We start from the raw sequence: 21,934 nt of genomic DNA on the forward strand, positions 1-21,934 counted from the left end.
ACTGTATGCCATGTTTTCAAAATCTCAAAATTATTATTTTCATAGACACAATGTAAAAGAAGTAACTCATTTGAAAACTGTTTTCATAGATGATATGATACCATCTTTGCACCTAAAAGACTCTTAAGTGCATCTATGATTTTCCCTAAATTGGTAACAAAAAATTCACTGACTTCTGTGGAGTCAAGATCCCACTGTTTGTAGAAAAAAAGAAAAGAAATTCAAAGACACGTTTAGTAACAGTAACACTGTTATGCTTACTGTAAAGATTTTTTTTTCCTCGGGTTTAAAAATAACTAGAAGTATAAAATACAGCAAGTTCAGTCAGGGATTTATGGAAATGTGAAATAAAGACTTGCTACAGGAAAAGCAAATAACTTAGCAGAGAAAAAAACACAAGATTTCACTTCCAATTAGATGAATGGAATGAAATGGAATAGTTCAGTTAGAAGGGCCCTTCAAAGATCCAACTTCCTGACTACTGCAGGGCTAACCAAAAGTTAAAGCATTTTATTGAGCATTTTATTTTATTGAGGGCATTATCCAGATGCCTTTTGAGCACTGACGGACTTGGGGCATCAAGAGAAATACTGCATAAAGTTTCATAAAGAGAAATGCTATGCCATAAGAAGGTGGGTACAGACCTGAAAGCTCATGAAACAGCTGAGGCTCTTTCTGGAGAACTCACACATATTTAACAGTGATAGTCACACAGCGTCCAGAGCCTTGCCTGTATTTTGCAGTATAGCTTTCCACATACAGAACAGCAAGGATTGCTGTTTATTTTTGGTCAAAACTCACTAACGCTGACAGCACCATTTTCTAAAGGGCTTTCATGAGATTTTATGCGAAACATACATATTGTTTTGTATAGTAGTAGCATTAGCTGTTAGCATGGAGATAGATGCAATCCTTGAATCAGGAAGCTGAGAGAATATAGGGCAAAAAGTACTTCTGCATTCTTACATACTCACCAGCCACTAGCCACTCTCACAGCACAGACAACAGTTATTCAGCCTAATGTAGCAGATTCCTACATAACTGCTGTCCTTCACCAGCATCTATCCCTGTACAACCCCTGCCACAACCACAAGCCCATCTCCTCCCTTTTCTTTCTTGCTATAGCCATATGCTAACTGAGGCACTTGTTATCCATCCAGAGGAAACTCTGGGCCTTTTGCCTTGAATGTCTTCCAGGAGTGCAGCATTTAAGTTAAATAATTGGAGAGAGTCTTCAGACCAGAGAAGGATATTTGAACTTACACCATCATTATTAATACTGGCACTTCAATGAGCAGCAGGGTCTCAATATACTAAGTCAATTACATACCCTCCCCCCGTCCCCCCCCCCCCCCCAAAAAAAAAAAAAAATCAGGTTACATTAACAGGAATAATAAGTTATAAAAGAGAATGCCAGTATTTTCCAGATGAATTCTTACACCAGCTGTGTCTCCATTTACCACTGCTATACCACAAGAACTTTAAACTAGATTGCTCTTATCTCCTACCTTCTTTGATGATTCAACCTGAAAATAATTGAGATGTCTGCTGAAACCTATCTATAAAATTAATTTTCTTAATGACTTCTTACAACAAATAAAAAAAATAAAAATAAAAAAAGATCCAGGTTCTAACTGGGAAAGTCATTGTCTATTGGGAAAAGCAAAAACTAAAATCATTTGGTCACATCTCCTACAATCAAAGTATTTGAGTATATTAAAGATGTAGGAGTGTTTATTGTTTACTCAATTTCTCAATTTCCTTAAATTATAATAGCCTATTTTTAATTAACTATGTTTTCATATAATCAATTGATTTAAAAATTTTATACTGCTTACTACTTAGATTTAATTAATAACAATTTAATACATTAATAATGAATTAAAAATTCATTTTTATTATCAATTTTGCATCAGCAGTACATACAGATACATATGAATTAATTAAAATTGATTGATAATATTCTAAATACGTTTTTTGAAGACACTGCATGGAGCACACATTTGCGAAACAGATATTTAAATTAACACTTGAGAGGAATCACAAATATTTCCAGGTTGAATCATCAGAGGAAATGAGAAACAGGAACAAGATAGTTTACCAATTCTTGTGGCTCATCAGTGTCAATGCTATATGAAAGGCAAATTCATCTGAAAGAATACATGCACCTTCTATACCTTATATAAATACTGTGTAGATATTTATTAAATACTAGAAAGAAACTTGGCTAGAGACTTCTTTTTTTAGAGACTGCCAGACATTCTCAAAGAATGTCATAATACTGTAATTAATGATGATCATAATAAATAATCACTGTCTGGGCACACAGAAAGAATGAATAGATATTCCAATTCTCAGTCTAGAAATCTGGGCAGCATTTAAAAATTACTTTCTATGAAACACAAATGTGATATCCAGCATTGTCAGAAAAAACATTTATGTTATGTTCACAGAATTCCAGGAGCACCTTCTCACAATATTCAATCGGGAATGTGGGAAGTTCAGGATTCTGAAACAAAAGTAAAACAGTACAAAAAAAAAAAAAAAAAGGTTGGTGGCTACCTACTGCTAATTAAATTTGTTTTGATGTTATATTAGTTTCTCTTGTTTGCTGTTCTATAGTTGTAATGCACTGAGGCTGACAGGGGAATTAGTAAAATTATTGTTCGCTTGCTACTGTTGCTCCAGTGGAAACCAGGTGACATCAACAAATCCTGGAGCATCAAATTTACTAAAGAATATTCTGAATAACTCTCACATATTAACTTTTTATCATGCTAATATTGTCTGAATGCAACCAACCTGGCTTGCATTTTCTTCATCAAGAATTTCAGAGTCTATAATCTGTTTACTTGGCCATGAGTTAGCTGCCTCTTCCTGGGGCATAAAGAGAGGCAGCTCATCAAGAGACAGAGCGCAGAAAAATCCCAAGGAGCAGGAGTGAAGAACCACTTGGCAAGAAAAACTGGAAATGGTTCAGAGAGGAGGCATGAACAGGGCTGAGACTGAGACTTGTCAGAGAAAACTGACAGAATTCCTGAACAGAAAGGTGGTGTTCTGCCCCCTATGTAATTAAGAAGAATTTTGAGAGACAAAACTGGGGCAAAGTGGCCACCATCTTGTAATACAAAACATAGCCAAAATATTGGCTAGCACAGAAACACTTCTTTATTACCTGTGACAGTATGGATTTCTGCTTTTTTCCTTCACAAGTGAACACGAAACAATGCACAACTCTATTCATGTGCTTATTTAAACTGTGCAAAGTCAGACCTACTTTATACCACTGAAGATGCCCTTCTTGTAACCTAAAACATCCATCAGAGGAACAAGGGATGCTATATATCCTGCTTTAGATACGCGGATTAAAAACATTCTTTGTGTTTTTACTTATTTTTTCAATACTGAATTTCTTTATATACTTTTGTGAACACAAAACCTTCTCAGGAGATTTATTCAATCTCTGCAAAATTAAGTAGCTAAACTGAAACAGCACTGGAGGAATCTGCAACCTCTAAATAAGCCATGATGGCACACACTTCATTTGAAAGGCAATGCTGATCATTCAGCAAGACATTTCTGTAAAATGGGCTAAATAAGTTATGTATTTGGCATACACACAATAACAGGAAAATATTTTTCATCCAAGTGTTTCAACTTTTGAAATATTTTGGCACTCAGAGCAAACTTGCAAAACAAATCATAAATGAAGCCTCATCTCAGTTTAGAATGTCTCCTGATTCTGGCTTACCTGGCAAGCGCACCACCCTCTCTCCCCTTATTCACACACATGCTTGAAGAACAGGGACAAAAAGTTCTCAGAAAGGCCTGGTTAAGTTTTCAGTCCAGGTTCACTCTCACTCCAATTTGAGTCTTAGGAAATTTTACACAGGTTGTTAAGAAGCATTTTCCACAGTAAGTAAAATTTATGACCCTTGTGGTACTTAACATTCATTTTCCCCACAACAAATTCTTTCTTCTTAAAAGCATGCTGTCAGCTCTCTCATCTGCTAAGTATTTTGCCTACAACAAAATCAGAACACTTTATCCTTTAAAGTGTATGATTGTGATAAATCATTCAGGGAAAAAGTAATGCTGGAGGAGTGGAGAAAACATTAACATATATTAACTTTGAAAACTTACTTGCACAAGGTTATATTTATGTTAAAATTTCTACAAAGTCAGTTACACATAACTCAGCTACATATTTGGCAGTTTAATCTTATTTTCTTTAGTTCTGACCATCAGCTTTAACCACACTTCCCGAGTACCTGCAAGAAATTTTCATTATGGTTTTAGTAAACTGCTTTCTTTTTGCAGTTATCACTCAAAGTACAAAGTAGTAAGGAAAACTACTGCAGTAGCTGACTTTGTTCTTCCTTTGCAATATACCAAACCCTTATGGCGAGCTCTCTTGGAGTACTTAAATCCTTAAATCATATATTTTCTTTCCAAATTGTACCTAGGTGAATTTGGTGAATACTTGACTTATGACTTCACCTACAACTCTCATTTCACCATCATTCCTGCTGCACATTTTCCCTCTACAGGTTCTCCACAGTAAAGTTGTACTTTTCTGCGAGAGACAACCTAAAGCCTACAACATTTCGGGTATGAGTCAACTGAGTACTTATGATATACTGGTTTATTTTGCAGTGAAACAAGATAATCTAGTGTGTCTGAAAGCCAAGACACTTTATTTCCAGACCTTAAGAGAAAAAGAAATAATAAAATAGGATGCTACTAATTCCTTTCAATCTCATTAGAATTTTTGAAGAATCTAAGTAACTGTATCCTCAGAAAACTTGCAACATCACATAAATATTATTTAAACAAGCATTTTTTCCGTTGTTCCATGCTTGTGCCTCAGATATATTCACACTTATACATTTACAATGCTTTAGCAAAACTTCTGCTTAATTACATGTTTGTGCAAGAAATAAAGGCTACAATATGAAGGGAGCAAAAATATCAATTTACAAGCATCGTCAGAAAACATCAAATCTAAATCAGTTCTACCTTGCACAGTTATTGTTTAATTTCAATATATTTTAAGATTTGAAAAAGCTGAGAATAACCTTAGAATAACCTTTTGTTTTTTACTAAAGACTGTCATTAGTGAAAGTCTTTCAGAAGTACTTTTTCTCATGCAACTCCTATCCAAAATTGATCTGAAATTTTGAGAAATGAAAATTAAAAATGACAACTAGACAAACATATGCATGATTCAGTTATGTACCTTACTAAGTTTTTCCATGTCTTGATAGTATCCTGCTGCCTTTTTCTGCTCTTTGTTTGCTTCTGAAACAAGCCTCATGATAGTTTCTCTGCTAGCCTTGGACTCCATCTCATGGCCATCGATAGCTTCTTGAAGAGCAGCAACCTGACCTTTTAGTGCCAGATTTTCTTTACATATTTCACAGACCTAGAGAGATAATTCAAACAGTGGAAACATTTTTTAAACACTTAACAATTACGTTTATTCATCCCAGTATACAGCTCCTAATCATCCTAATACAGACATGGTGTTTCCGAGACCCCTAGGCCAGATTTATAATTGCATTCTACTACTCCTTTCTAAAAGAGTAGAAAGACAATTAAAATGAGAACCATATTCCCACCAGAAACCCACATCTTAGTGCAGTGTGGTTCAGATTTACTCCCACACAATGTCTATGATCTACTAAAGAAGTGAAGAGCTACTGGCACTTTTGAGTATCTGCAGTTGACATAAAGCAGGTCTCAAAACGAAAACAGATCATATAACTATCTTCATGTGAAAAGCAGACTGCTTTGGTTGGGCTTGTTAAGATTTATGCCTCTCATTTGGAACGACAAACTGAAAGCTGCATTTTATGCTTGAAACTTTTTAGGCAAAGGAAGATTTGAGTTAGTAACAGCTATTTCATGAGCGTATTCAAGAGCAGGGCCAAATACCTGGTGAGCTGCTGTGCTGAACAGCCGGAACCTTGGAAAAAGGAGTACTTCCAGTAAGATTCTGGTGCTGTTTTGGTACATTACGTTGTTTCCAAGAAGGGAGTAGATAAGTGTGGGCACTTCAAAGACTGCATTAGGAAAAAAATGTACCCTGACTGGTAGCTAAGTTTTCCTAATGCACACAATTTTCAGTGAAAGCTAGATTTCCCAACTAGATCTATTAATTGTCAGGAAGAAAAGAAAAAAAAAAATAAAAAAAAAAGAGACAATGTATATTTTAATAAATAAATAAATAAATGTTTATTTGCTTAATTTAAAGCACGTAAGAGATGCAGCTTAATGCAAGTATCTTTGCCTCCAATGACAACTAGACAAGTTTTGTTACGTGCATCTGTTGCAATTTGAATATGCTTGTAATATTATGAGGGCAAGGACTGTAAGAAAACTGTGACACCTACTTAGATCATCTTATTTTACTAATGTTTCCTTATAGCCAGGACAGTTATAGTATGAATATAACAAAAGAGAAATTCCCAAAATACCGAGTGTGTTCCCAAGTGAAGAAAAGTGGGGATACAGAAGACTAGACACTATATAAGAAGAATACACAAAATTAGGATAAAGTGCCCTTCAGCAGCCTTTAAAAGGTTGAAAGAGTACACACACAATTTTCCTTTCCTAAGTGGACATTCTGCATTCAGTACCTCAGGAATATTCTGAGGTGAGATAATAAATTTTTATGCTTAAGTTTCAAATACACCCTATATTGATTCACAGCATTTTATTACTCAGTTAACAGTTACACAGGGCACAGTTAAGGTTGTTTTAGCAAATGCCATTTCAGATATTTCTACTTAATGGTACGCCAGCTTGAGATAAGTATTAAATACAAGTGGTAGAATTTACATGTCATCTTGTGATGCCCATTGCTAATGTTTTCAGGAAAGCTTTCAAACATATCAAGGTTGTACTTGGAAACTATAGGCTGATAAAATATGTACGCAAATAAGACTGAGTTCATTAAAGTCAATTAGTGTTCAACACCTTTGAAAATCAGGCCAATATGAAAAACCTGTCTTAAATGATACCACTCTGCAAATCATTATTTAACACAAAGATTCCTCTTTATATATATATATATATATATATATATATACATTTTATAAACAAATATTCTTCTACTAATTTTCTACATAGAAGGATTAATTCATTTTCTTTGTCAAACCAGTTTTTTGGGGGGGTTGTTTGTTTTGTTTTTATGAATTAAGCTAACTTTGTCACTCCTGCGGATATTCCTAAAACACAGTAAAAGGTTTTAATAAGTCTTGTCCACACATATTAGAAAACCCTTGCTTACACAATCACCTTTGACATTAAATGTTCCTGTGGTTTCTCTTTCTCTCTGATGTCTGTGTCCAAGAATTCAGAAAGCTGTGAAAGGAGCTCTTCATACTTTCTGCTGATCTTAAAAGCTTGTGTCTTGCTTTCTTCACACTCATTCAAATATTTACTAATTCAACAAAATAGACAAACAAACAAACAAAACACATCAGGATAAATGTTCTCTGAAACAGAATTCTAGGCAAAAGATATTATCCCAAGATGATTGCTAGCTTCTGCATACTGGAAAATGAATTTTGAAAGTTACATGTTATGTAGTTCTCTCTACATACTCTTTAATATATACAGCTTTTGTTAGTCACCTTATGTGTGAACACGTCTTCATCTTTGCTTTTGATTAGCACTTTAAAGAATCTTCTACAATCCCAACCACATTCTCAGCACAACATTTCAATAACATACAAGAACTAGGTAGCATCAATGCACTGTCCTCAGGATATTCAAAATGGAGGCTGCACATAAAAGCTTAGGAAAAGGGGGAAGAGTGATCAAATTACAGTAAAAATGTATTAAAGCACTTATCATCCCTCTCTAATGAAACCGACAGTGCTGTTCAAAAAACAGGGGAAAGACAAGCCCCTCCTGACTGATGGAAGCATAGGGCATCCAGAGAGCTTGTGAGGGGAAGTTCACAGGCAAAAGCAGAGAGGAGAGACACTATTTTCCTGCACATACACACTCTTCTGCAGTGTAACACTGCCCATGAACACAGGGCATAGAGGTAAAGAGGTTAACAAAAAAAAAAGTGCAGGTTGGATTCAGGTTAAAGGCATCCATTAAAGAAAAAAGCATCAAGGGATTACCACAATATTATGCAGAAAAGGCAGCTTTTTGTCATCAGTTTCATCGCTTTCAAAAGGTGCCTACCATACAGATACATACCTCATGTGAAACACCTATCAGTCCTACTGCTAAAGGTAGCAACATTAACAGCAGGTATCAGTTTGTAAGTGTTCCCTGTAAGAATGAACAAACGACAGAGTGGCCTAAATATGTTTACACCCTTCCCGTTGCCAGGAACAGTTTCCCATGTCTGGGAAACATGCATTGCCGTAGCCTGCACAGATAGCAAATGTGCTATTATGTCTAAATCTTGCTCACGATGCCCTAACACTGAGCATCACTCCTGAAAAACTACAAAGAGAGTGACTAACAAAAATAATCCCCAAACAAACTTCAAAATTCATTTAATCCAAACATCAACTCCAAATCTATTTTGGAGTATATTATTAGGAGGAGGAGCAGTTTATACTCATTGTACACCAGTCTCAGTACACCTGTCAACTGATGCTGAAGAAAGGAACTGCTAACAAGCTGTCCATAGCACTTGCTAATCCCAACAGCATGCAGAGATCAGATATAACATTACCATACAGCACAGAAACAGCATTGACAATTCTCAGTTTGGAGCCATTCTCCGATAAAACCCATGACAATGGTACTCGGTGGTAAAAATACACTCAGTGCAAGAGACAAATCTATTGAGCTTCCAGACAAGAAAGTACTTTCTAAAGCAAAGTCTTCACAAAGATTTGAATGCTGAAATAAAATGAGATGTGAGATATCACCAAACAGCTGTCTAGGGCAACTAGTTTATTGAAACTGTTAAATACTTGTTTATGAGAGCACAGCACTGTTCAAAGTTTTCAAGGTGGGCATGCTAGCCATTTCTGGGCTCATTCTTCTCTATTTTTGATTTCTTCCTCTCTAGGATGGCAATCAAACAGGCACAGAGCATCACTTCATAATCACTTTCATAAAAGCAGCATGAGACACCTATAGAAAATGCACAGTGGGTGCAAAGGCAGTCCATTAAATGTCCACTAGATTGCTGTAAGACAGTCCTGGAAAACTTCAAGATGGAATCTTAGGAGAGAGGAAAGCAAGGTTGTTGTCAGTGCTTCAAAGGGGAAGACAGGAGAACAAAGAGGAATGGAAAACACTAATTACTGCTCTGCACAGGATGCAGAGAACTCTGTGTAATACTGCACAGCACCCACTGTGAACCAGGAGAGCTTTGCTTTCTGCAAAGCACGCTCTGGCCCTCAGAAAACAAGCACCTCGCAGCTTTCTCACCTCCAGGCAACTGGCATTCTCCTCCGTTACCCCAGCAAAACTAAGCTGTGAGATAGTTACTAAACTGCTGTCCTGAGGAGGGATACATCAGAAGTGAAAAGGTATAAAAATCCAGAAATGCCATACGTGCACATATATACATTAGAATATTGTATTAAATTGACTGCCAATCATGCAAATTGTTCTATGACTTTGAAAATAAGGTGCATCACCCACAGAACCAGGACCACTGCTAAAAATAAACAATTGGAAGAACAAAGCATACACTTGACAACCCGATGAATAACCTAATTACCTTCAGTACAGCCATAAAGGTGTCAGCACTTAGATAATAGGCATTCAGGTACAAAAAGTGGAACACAGCTCTTTCACAGTTTTGCTAGCTCTTCAGAACTAATGAGCAAAGAGAAGGGGAGAAAAAAAAATGCTCTTCACAGCTCAGGTTCTAAAAATACTTTGGCAATAGACATGTTGAGTAGAAAAGTATCATTTTTAATAGGGGAGATGTACATCTTGGAAACCAATCACAGAATGCATTAAATATTTTTGACTGTATCCCTTGGTATACAATGCAAATGTGTGTTTTGTGCCTACTGGCTTGCTCTTCCCTTTTATCAGTGGTTTTCAATTAAAATCTTGGATATCTAATTATGAACAGCCGTGTTCTACTAAGGTGGTCAGACTAAGCAAGTTCACTACTGAGTCAACACATTGATTAGTATTAAGGGGCACATGTAACCACCAGCTGAGGATGAGAAAAAGCTTTGAAAGCATGTAGCGTAGATTCATAATCAGTTTAATCCAACATGGTTCTTGCTTCCAGAACAGCAGGCTCACTTCCCTTTGCCCTTTCCTTTTGCCAACCGTCTAGTGGTACAGCCAGGTACACAGCTAACTGGATCTGGGATTGTCAGAGCTGCAAATTGAGCTTTTTATTTTGCTCACTTTTCTCTTGGAGCAGATCCCTGGTCCCTGACCACCATGCAGCAACACAAATGGAAGTACTGACACACGTAACATGAGCAAAACAGAGCAGCTACCTAAAAGACAGGACCACAGTGGGAGGAACAGCACAGATTTATACCACATAAAACTTACCATATCCCTGTAACAACAGGCTAACTCTGATGCATGGTATTTTGGCAGATTTCTCCTAGCAAGTGAAGCAAACAGGATAGGAGGCCCTTCTTTCTTTTTTTCAAAAGTAGCATTTTAAAGAATCTTAACAACCATTATCTCGGAGACTGTGATGTTTTCTATGTTGCTAGGACACATAATACACTTTTTGGCTTTACTATCCCTTGCTTATATTGGGATTGTATCTAAAAACCTCATCAATCAACATTAGCACTCCCCAGGCAGGTTCTTTTAGCAATTCAGCTCATAACAGACAAGTGCACTGCAATGGATTTCTCCAGATACTAAAATAACTTAATTTTCCACTTCTAACTCACAGAGCCTGAAAGAGCTGTGCAAAATACTGATTTGAGAATTACAGATATCCGGTAACGCTTGTCTTGCTTTTAACTAGACAATATCAAGACAGACACAGATATTAGCCTTGTAACGATGAAAAATCCATTAAGAATCACAGAATGGCTCGGGTTGGAAGGGACCTCAAAGATCATCTAACTCCAAGCCCCCTGCCATAGGCAGGGATGCCACCCACTAGATCAGGTTGATCAGGGCCTCATCTGACCTGGTCTTGAACACCTCCAGGGATGGAACATCCACAACTTCTCTGGCAACCTGTTCTTGTGTCTCAGCACCCTTACAGTGTAGAATTTCCTCCTAATGTCTAGTATAAATCTTTTTTAGTTTAAATAAAATAAATCTCTATCTCTTTTTTTTTTTTTTAATAAATCTCTTAGTTTAAGATCATTCCCCCTTGTCCTATCTTTATCTACCTGAGTAAAGAGTCACTCTCCATCTTTTTTATAAGACCCCTTTAAGTATTGAAAAGCCACAATGAGGTTTCCCCGGAGCCTTTTCTTCTCCAGGCTGAACATCCCCAGCTCTCTCAGCCTTTCTTCATAGGAGAGGTGCTCCAGCCCCTTGATCATCTTTGTAGCCCTCCACTGGACCCGCTCTAACAGCTCCACATCTTTCTTGAGCTGTGGGCCCCAGACCTGGATACAGTATTCCAGGTGGAGCCTCATGAGGACAGAGTAGAGGGGAAAAATCACCTCCCTTTCCTGCTGGCCACTCCTCTGATGATGCAGCCCAGGATGCAGTTGGACTTCTGGACTGCAAGCACACACTGCTGGCTCATGTCTCACCTTCTGTCCACCAGAACCCCCCCCAAGTCCTTCTTTGCAGGGCTGCTCTCAATGAGTTCTTCTCCCAGTCTGTACTCATGTCCAGGATTGCCCTGACCCAGGCAGGTGCAGCACCTTGCATTTGGACTTGTTGAACCTCATGCAGTTCACATGGGCCCACTTCTCCAGCCTGTCCAGGTCCCTTTGGATGACATCCCTTCCTTCTGCTGTACCAACTGCATCACTCAGCTTGATGTCATCTGCAAACTTGCTGAGGGTGCATGCAATCCCATCATCTATGTCACTGATGAAGATATTGAAAAGCACTGGTCCCAAGACAGACCCCTGAGGGACACCGCTTGTCATCGGTCTCCACCTGGACTTAGAACCACTGACTACTACTCTCTGGGTGCAGCCACTGAGCCAATTCCCTACCCCTTTTTTTTTGGGGGGGGGGGGGAATGTAAATATTGTGGTTACACCAAGCTGACTCATTATAGTGATTTCTTCTCCAAAGGACACAACTCCTAAAACCCCGTTTATGGTCTAACAACTCAAACCAAAATACAAGTTTTGATACCTTCCACACACACTCAGGTACAATTGTTTTACAAAACACAACTGCAGATCTGAATTCTGTTGTAAATTCTGCCCACCAACTTATTTTTCTGTTGACAACTGCAGTTTTCTGTCAGCAAAAAATGTTTCTCATCTAACATGAATCTTACTTAAGTTTGGCATTTTGCTCGTGAAGTTTCTCCTTCAGCTCACAGTTTTCCTTGAATGCTGCCTGAGCTGTCAGCTCAGCCTGTTTTTTGGAAGTGGCAAGCACACTGGACTCTTCCTCTGTCTCTTGAACTCGAGTTTGCAAAGACAGAAGAAGAGATGCCTGTCTAGCATTGTTTTCCTTGTAGCTTTCAGCTTCAGCCTTCAGCTCTTGAAAAAAGGCTTCCTTAGAGACCATTCTGGACCTGAGTTCTAGAAGCTATAAACAGAAAATGAGAAAATTAATTAAAAAGGAAAAATAATTTCGTGCAGACTGAAATGCTTGCCTGCATTAAAAGTTCAATAACATGACAAGAAACACAGACTTGTGAGAAGACAGTCTTCTATCAGTATGAAACTGAGTGGAGGGAGACAATTTTATTTTATATTACTAAAAGAAAATAATAGGGAAAAAAAAACTTATGTTGTATAATACAACTTAATATAATCTCTCTGCCTGGAAGATACATTTGCTCACAAATACAGAATTAGAAAATACCCACGTTACTTCTCACACACAACCTTAACTCACCTCCCTTATGCAGCTGCATTACAATACAGTAATTAACACCACCATTCCCTCTTTTTTTTTGCCTGCCTCTTCCCTGCTCCCAGTTCTGGTGCACAATTCCACAAATAATGTATGGCTGTGGGGAGATGTAATAGCAAAGTATCCTGTTTTATGAGGGTGGAACCTTTTGATGATTTGCAGCATATTCAGAGGCAAAGAAGTTTCTGGAGATTTGTGCTTTAAGGTAACCTCTTTCCAGCTTATGCAAACAGTTATTTTTTGGTCAGATGATTCAGTGAAATGTAGCTGGATTTACAGAAAAATGGCAAGAGAGACTTGTAAGGAGGAGGAGGAGGGAGATTACTGCCAAATGTTAAGAACCTGATCCAGAGATATTAGAGCCTCCCAGCAGTTCATGGAGTTCATTCATTTTTCTTTACCTTCCCCTCTCTCTTTTTGTTAAAGTACCATTTTCCATTGAATTATTTATGCTACAGACTTCTGCAAAAGATTGAGCTTCAGGCAGATGCACCAGGCACACACAAAATTTCAGTTCAACTATTTTACTTTGTTAAAAGCAACATATAATTTAAAGCAAAACTTTTACTATTAGAAGTGCTAAGGTTTGATTTCAGCTTTCCTGACAATTCCAGCAATAAGCAGCAGGGCTTTTAACTTGTGGCAAGCATCAGTGAATATTTAAGACATCAAGCTGCAATACAGGAGGTCAGAAAATTCATGGTTCTACCAGGAGCTTCTGGTGTGACCAAACCTAAGATACTCAGAGTGAAATTCCAGTAGGCTGGTGAGCCAACTGAACAGCCACTGCCTTTGGAGCTGACATAAACCAGCGCTGATTTTGAGAAAAGCAGCTCCATCCTTTCCCAGTCTCATAGGCTTCATGTCCATACTCCACCCTCTTCTTTGCGCTAGCAGAAATACTCCTATGGCGATGAGGTGAAATAGATCAGGAAACAGATCCGGCTCAAAAAACGACCCAGAAGGAAAGGCTTTATCCTTCAGCTGGATCCATTCCACAGTCCAGAACACCATAAGACACAGACATTTGTGCCAAGGCAAGCGATAGGACAGTGTGGGAAAGGAAACGAGCAGCTGAAGGAACAACAGGATTGCTTTGTTTGGCAGTTAAACCAAGTTATGGTAGCTTAAAGTGTTCATAACCTTAAAATTTTCTCTGTGGTTCAACTCCCCATCTGCAAAATGTGATATTTTTTCCTCTGTCTATTGCCTTTGTGGTCAGTTCCAATAGCAGAAAAAAACAAGAATAATCCCATATTATGAATTTTAAGAGTGCTCAGCGTAACTGGGCTCTGACCTCAGCTGGGTCATGAAGGTCTTTATTAAGAAGAGCATGAACAGCTGCTTTCTTGACTATTCTTTTGTTTTGCAAGAACAGTGCTGAAAGATTCTATAAATCAGTCGGTCATGCTGGCAATAAATCCATTCAAGATTTCCAGTAAAAAAAATTCTGTCTATGAGAACATGGAATTCTGTACAACTTTGTGAAAAAGAAATTTAGAGTACTGATCCTAGATAGCAATTAACTGTAAAGGATCTCTGCAGTAATTTCAGGATCAACTGGTCGAATTCAAGCTCAGCTGATAGACACTCATCCCTATAGCTCTGACTGGATACTGAATAAACAATTCATTCTTCTACAATATTACATGTTCTTGCTGTTTCCCATATTCAGTTATCTACAATAAAATAAATTTTATTTCATTGACTCTTTAAGGTTCAGAAGCTATGCAAGTGTTTCTCAAAGCACTTTACAGAGTGCAAGAGAAATACACATTTGTAACATGTACAGACGTTTAAAGAACTAGTTGGATGAATGTTCACATCTCTATCAAACTTTATGTATCTATGTATACTTATGAATATATACACCTAAAACTATGGAAATAAACATATGAACCTTTTCATTGCTCTTAGAGGCGAATATTGACTCCATTTTGAAACTGACCACCACCTGCATTGCTGCATTGTATCAAATCAACCTTATTTGGTCCTACGTTAACAAAAATTAAGCATGAAAATACAGAAACTCTGAAAGTTATCCTCTAATAAATCCTCTCTCCTGAAAACTACCATCCAGACAACAGAGACAGCAGAAAAGGATGCATATAGGTTCTCCAGTTAAAATCAACCTCACTAGCTCAAACACAACTTCACTGGTGATGCAAGCAATGCAAATTTTGGGAGCCATAACTCAAATAAATTGGAGAAATGGGTGAGGATGGGCAGTTATCTCTGAAGTTACTAGCAACAACAGCAGGACATCTGTCAGAACTTTTACACAACCACAATTTCAAAATATTAACTTGCAGGTTTAATTACAAAATATTGCATTTAGTATTGCATGATGATGATAAAAAGCTAGAGTGGTTCAAATCTTGAAAATATAAACTCATAGTTCTTGAGCACAGAATCAAGCAGAGTAAAAATCACACTGGAGCTCTAAAAAGAAAAAAAAAAAAGAATATTATAAGAACCAAAAGGGTTGTAACCAACCCAAGAATTTTTAGACTTTCTGCAAACTTTCTATTCTCAGCAGAAAGATACTGTAGAAAATCTTCAGATGTGGAGAAGTATTTGGAGGTATTTTAAAATATACCTCTGATTGGGCACAATCATACTTCACTGAAAGTGCTGCAAGTTCACTTTGAGCAGTTTCTGCTGCAGCTCGATAGCGGTTCATCTGCTCTCTGTTGACAGGAATATCCAAAAGAAAGTGATCATAAGGCTCCTGGAGAGACAATGTGAAAACAAAGCCATTAGACATCACATTTTAAAACATTTTTGCTTCCGTGCTTTTTTGTTTCTTTCAACTACTAAAGGGCCTCTGTTCCAAGCATGTTATTTCCAGAGTAACTCACCCTTATTGTAATATAAGGTAAACAATCATTTCTCTATCAGCCACCACTTTCACCTGCAATTTAAGCCATCAGCATCAGTGCTAGAGTATACCAGGAGAGCAACACGCTTGTTAGAGAAAGGCCTTTCTATTCTTTACACAAGTCCACGGTCTCTAACTCTAAAAAGGGGTAGGCTAATGCTAGGTTGCCTTGTGTATCTGTATTTCAATTTAGCATTATGGGGGGAAAAAAAGTAATGAGAGATTAAAAATCTCAACTACAACTAAAAATCACAACTACGGAGTTATTTGACTCTTTTGCATGCTGCTTCTAGTTGGCATTGTTCTTGTCACTCAACATTTCCCGCCACACAACAGACTGCTGCCAACACGCTGACAAATTGTGAAAGCGTAATTCTGAATCCTCAGTGTTTATGAGGGTATCTTGCAACTTTCAAGACAGAATTTGCAGTTGTATTACATAAAGACAGATTAATCTAACTCATAAATCAGAAGGAGGGAGAAAATAAAGGTAGATCATATGAATCTCTATAAAGGGCTAACCTGCTCCCTTTGTACCCTCCTTCCATTAACAGTGGCCATTAGCAGGTTCCCAAGCAGATACAGCACAAGTACATAAGATATTCCCCCTCAGCAATTCCATAGCCTCCGATTATTTTCAGCTCAGGTTACTTTCTGCAGTTTCCATGAACTTAGTCACACTCAAAAGTCCCCTGTCTACAAACCTCTCCAGTCACTCCTCCAACCCATGTCAACTTTCATCCAAAATGTTTTCTTGGCGATGATGTACTAAAGTGTCTCTTATACAAAGAACAACTTTGTTTTTCAGACTGCAGTTATTCTAAATGCCCCCATAATTTTACACTGAAAGAGTAAAAAAAAGAAAAGAAAAAAAAAAAACCACTGGCTATCAATCTTCTCTGTGCCACGTGTGATTCTGCAGCTTTCTATCACATCTCACCTCCGCTGTCTCTGTACCAGGTTGAAGAATCCATGCCTACTCAGGCCTCCATCTCTTTCTCAAAGTCAGTTTTTGGCTTGCCCAGTTGTGCTTTTACTTTTAATCAGCCATGGCTAAAAGTCCTTTTGAGTTCTTACTATGAAGTTTGGGCACAATTTCAGCTTTTTGAATGATACTTTCTTGTCCCCAGCAATCACCATTACCATACTGACTTTCTTTCATCCTTGTTCAAACCCTACTAACAGATGACAAGTACTGGCTTTGTGCTTCCAGCAGTCTCCTTCACACCACTTTCAAGACTACAATTCTTTTAGCCATGCCTTCTAGACTCTTTTCAATACGCTTTCTTATTTTTGTGCATTTCTTCTACAGTAAAGCACAAATGCAGTGGATTTCTTGGCCTTTGTTATTTAAATCTTTCAATATGAAAATTGAGACCTGAGGTCTCGATAGGAGTTCCATTAGACAGAACAGTTTTTCAGTCGGCCACGACTACAAAATGATGTAATTTAACATCTTCAGAATTGAAGTCCTTTTAGGTGATACTGGGAGCACATGTGTTAGAGGACAGAACAAGAGAATTTTATTCCGTCAGCTGCCACACAGGTAAACAAAACTGCAATACTAATGCTTTTAGGTATGTGTTACGAAATGCAACTCTCCACCAGCTCATGCCTGCCCTCGAAACTAGGTATTCCAGTGGCAACAGACGAGGTGTTGTCTTCACTCCATGCTGTTCCTGATGGCCAGCAAAGGGGGTGCCAGCCTGCAACATGCTCTTTTCAAGCAACTCGGGGAGGCAGATTTACAGCTAAATTATTTAGGAAAGCCATGCATGATTTTTTAAATGAGCTACAGTGCCATTCTATGTAATTAAGTAGTATTAACTCCATGTAGAAAGAAGCAATTTGTATAGGCTTGCCATACTTGAAAACTAAAATTCATTCTCCATAGTACCCTTATTTAGATGCAAAAATTACTCCTGAACAATTATCTGGAACAAAAATATTTTTCTGTAATGAAATATATTTCAGTTCTAAATGGAACATTACCCTCCTGTAACAAGCCGGTAAGTACTGGTAAGATCCATGGATTAAAATGTTTATTTGAATAGAAAAGCATGAAAATTTTCTGTGGCAGGCCACTAAAGAAATAGCACTGATGAACACTGAGGAGCAATAGAGCAACAGAAAAAAGCCTGTAGGGGTTTCATTAGGAGTGTAGCCAAACGCACTGAACGGCAGGTGAAACTGACATAAGTGAGATTAAAATCATAAATGATTCATCAGGTGCCTCTGATGTCACTGTTATAGTTTGGTCAGTGCATGGTGGCACACATGTATGCATATATGCACATAAAATGCCTTATTTTTTATTTGAGTGCCAGTCTATAAAAACATCAGGGCTGTAAGGACTAGCACACATTCAATTAAAAAAGAAATTAAACAGTGCCTCTCTTCAGCAGACTGTATAACTGGATGTGTAACCCTTACTGAAACAACTGGGAGCAGAAATAGTTTTCTGCCTTCTCTCACCTTTCAGACATACCTGGGCTTTTAGACTTAAAAAGAAAAACACGTCAAAAGTGAGCAGCACACACCATTAGCTCTTTGCCTGAACTGTTTTCTCACAAATTTGTCGTTTCCATTCTCGTACACTCATCAGTCTCCATGAGCGCAAGACAAACTGAATCACAAGACTTCTTAAGGCTGACTGAGCGAAAGACAACTACCTAAGGTCCCAGAAAGAGAACACTTAGCTTTCTGTTCCTTTCCCTGGTTTTTTGTTTGTTTTTTTGTTTTGTTTTGTTTTTTACTCTGTTCCCCTGAAATGAGGGGAAGGAAGGAGGAACAAAAACCTACACAGCAACCTTGGAAGAGTCCAAATAAAGAGCTGAGCTTCCTGATGATCACAGTTGCACAACCTAGATGATCAAAAGGAAATAAGGACGTGGAGAACAAGTAGCTCCCATGCGTCTTTTAACTGACCAAAACCCATTCTCTGGAACAACATTTTCAGAAAATGCAAGAAGCACACGTTCTGCTGACATAAACTTACGAGCTTCCTATGCAATGTGTAACAGTGTTCATGACTGACTGCTACAAAACACACAAAAAGAGAAGGCCAGATGGCTAATATAAGCAGCAACTGGAACTACCTGAGTAATAGGGCATGTATATAGCTGAAAACTACACACGCTAAAACTGAAAGCATAAAAACTTGCATTTAGAAATTACAGCTTATTAAAACATCACAGAAACCTGCCTACTCAACACTGCACTTTCAACACAGCTTTCTCAATGAGACAAATAAATGAAATGTCCTCCTAATAAAAAAAAATAGCATCATGTTTGCTTTCCTCCAGTCCTCAAGTACCACAGCAGTCTTAAGTGAGAGCTTACACACACCACTGCCAGTAAAAGCTATTTCAGCTTCAGGGTCTCTTATGGGGTTGCAGTGCTGAACCTAAGAACTCCCTGTCAGCAGCTTCCTCTTTTAGAGCATGAAGGGTGTGTCTCAGATGCCTTTCCTTTGGCTACGCGTTGCACGGAGACAGCCATCTGATGGTTTGATAAGAAAGTTCCAAGTTCTTTAAGGTTTCCTTAAGCCAGAAACCATGATGTTAAAGGAGCATCCAGAGTTTACAAGAGGTTAATAGAGACTCTTGCACATATTATTTTGAAGTTAGAGTGTGACATGTAGCCCTTCTACTTCATTCTACATCAGCACTGGTTTCCAGGCTGAGATAAATTAGAAGTTCAGCTCCTATCCAGTCTAAACAGGAAAAAAATGCACGGTTTTCTAAACAGGTGAATATCTAGTAAAATAACCCTCTGTCAAGAAACACATACAGAAATCCTTGAGGAATAAGGCAAAACTACTGGTTTGGACTGTGGCAGAAGGTAAATTACTTTGGATTAGTTTTTATAATATTGTCGACTCTTTAATCTTTCTTCAGTTCCCTAGTAGAGACTGGATTATATCCATCAAGTTTAATCACATTCATCTCCTCAAAGACACTCAGCAGTGCTCTTTCACAGAGGAGTTGCCACTCTCATCAAGCCAGACTGATACACGCAGCACAGCTCACGGTCATGTACAGCAGAGCACAGCCTCTGAGATAAAAGGGCTGCCAATTTTCTCAACACTTTATCATCATTCTAAGGGAGTAAGGCAAGGCATGGGCCGTCTCTTTGCTACTTTGTCTTCTTTTTGCTTTATTCCACTTGTTTCATATTGTACAATCACACGGAATTCTTTGAGGTAGAGAGCTTTGTTTCATCCTGTAGTACAGCACGGCTCCAAAACCACAGCCACTGCTAGCAAATAGTAACACTGTTTACATTATTTATATGTTATTATATTTATATTACAGTATTGGTGTACATTTTCTTTTTCTTCCCTAAACAAAGACAACTGCTTCTGACTCTGCAGAAAGAGGGAACACATCTTGAAACTGATGAAATAATAAAATTACAGATCACAGCTGAAGAAGGCCCCTGTTCCTCAGCAATAACCAATATAAGAAAGCCCTTTACAGATGGAATTTCTAAAACCTACATTTGTTATACAAAGGTAGACTTTTAAATGGTGAGTATTTTAAAGAGATAAAGATACACATCCAGAAGGATTTAAAGTAAGCCAGGTGCAAAAGTCAACAGGAATTACCATTCACTCATTTATGGTTTTAGTGAGATTTATAGAAGCAGTTCTCAAGTGCTTTAGCAAATATGAAGCTAATCACTGCGACACCACACTAGGAAACCTGCTATAATTATAACATTTGGGGGAGGAGGGGAGGGAACATACATGTCTTAATATTTAAGTAAATAGCTTTCCACGTTTTGCCAGCAGCTATTCACAAGTCTGGTCATTAGTCATTCATATAACAACTCCATTAACTGGGCATGACTCTACTACAGGAGTAAGATTTACAATGTACATGTGGGGATTTTGTCACTCCCTGGAAAAAATCAGATTTGTAATGTCTCATGAGTACTACATAGTTTATACTGATTACAGTCATGTGAATAAAATGAATAACATGCTAAAAGAATAAGAGGCAGTACACAGAAGAAACCTTCATATATTATAATTCAATGACCTCTAGAGCAGTCTGGGTTTCACCCATTCACATTATGAAATTTCTCTCTCTTCCCATTTACCAGCAAGTAAATTAAGCTTTCATTTCACTTCCAATGCCAAACAGAAGATAAATCTATATTTACAATATTTAAGAGTAATATTTACTTAAACCTTTGGCTTCGTTAGCAATAGACATTCTTTAGAGGATGAACAACATAAGGTCATCATTGTTATTATGTGGTGTGTTTTTTTTCATTTTTTACCAGATAACTACTTCTACCATTTTGGAATCTGGCCTGTAATTGGCAAACTTCACTTAATTCAGAATTGACAGAACATCAACAATATTCACTAGATTTATACCTTCCCATACACTTCAAAATCCATCAGCTGTTCAAGTCAGTCACTCCCATTCTGCTTTTATCAGCTTTTCCTTTATTAACAATGTCCTTTCCTGCCACACTTCTAATTTCGACCCTGGCAAACACTGCTAACTTTGCCACCCTCTCCCCCTTTACCAAAAGATATATACTTTTTTTAAATCTCTACAAAAATAGAAAGTCCTCAAAAAGTAATCACTGACCACTACACTGAGTGACTGCCGGTACAGTCTTTCCTTGCCTCTTGCCCATAGCAGATGGACACTACTCAGGGCAGGGAAGCACTTAGGCACATTTGGATTGGCAGACCAAAAATAAATAATGACTCACGAACCTTTGTTGGCTCCATTCTTCCTTTGTTTCTAAATGGAAAAAAAAATAGAGGTTGAAAACAGTCGATAATAGTTTGCATTCTGAAAACAAACAAAATCCTGAACCTATTTTTCTTCCTAACGCAACTTTATGCTTACAGGTGTATATATGCATAAAAATTGTTCTAATTTCTGAAAACTCAATGCATTTTCCTAACGCAGCAGCACAGATGATTATTATTTGTTGCAACCAGCATGAAGATGACATCCAATATAAAATACTGAGATGAACGTTTTTTATAGAAAAAATTCTATACAGAATTCATCTCAGAAATCACAGGGAAATTTT

The 21,934-nt window shown here is 37.7% G+C and overlaps 1 protein-coding gene across 8 annotated transcripts in view; it reads right to left on the reverse strand.

Moving 5' to 3' along the window:
- LOC121066851 (coiled-coil domain-containing protein 170-like) overlaps nt 1-21,934 on the reverse strand; it is a 61,114-nt gene that overhangs the window by 20,622 nt on the left and 18,558 nt on the right. For all 8 annotated transcript variants that reach the window (XM_040550615.1, XM_040550611.1, XM_040550613.1 and 5 more), the window contains 5 exons: nt 21,609-21,636; nt 15,587-15,718; nt 12,401-12,657; nt 7,303-7,447; nt 5,240-5,425 (listed from right to left, as the gene is read on the reverse strand). In XM_040550615.1, the coding sequence (XP_040406549.1) occupies nt 5,240-5,425; nt 7,303-7,447; nt 12,401-12,657; nt 15,587-15,718; nt 21,609-21,636 (748 nt within the window). The remainder of the gene's footprint in view (nt 1-5,239; nt 5,426-7,302; nt 7,448-12,400; nt 12,658-15,586; nt 15,719-21,608; nt 21,637-21,934) is intronic.

This window comes from Cygnus olor, chromosome 3 (genome assembly GCF_009769625.2).
Source record: "Cygnus olor isolate bCygOlo1 chromosome 3, bCygOlo1.pri.v2, whole genome shotgun sequence".
In the NCBI taxonomy this organism is placed as follows: Eukaryota; Metazoa; Chordata; class Aves; order Anseriformes; family Anatidae; genus Cygnus; species Cygnus olor.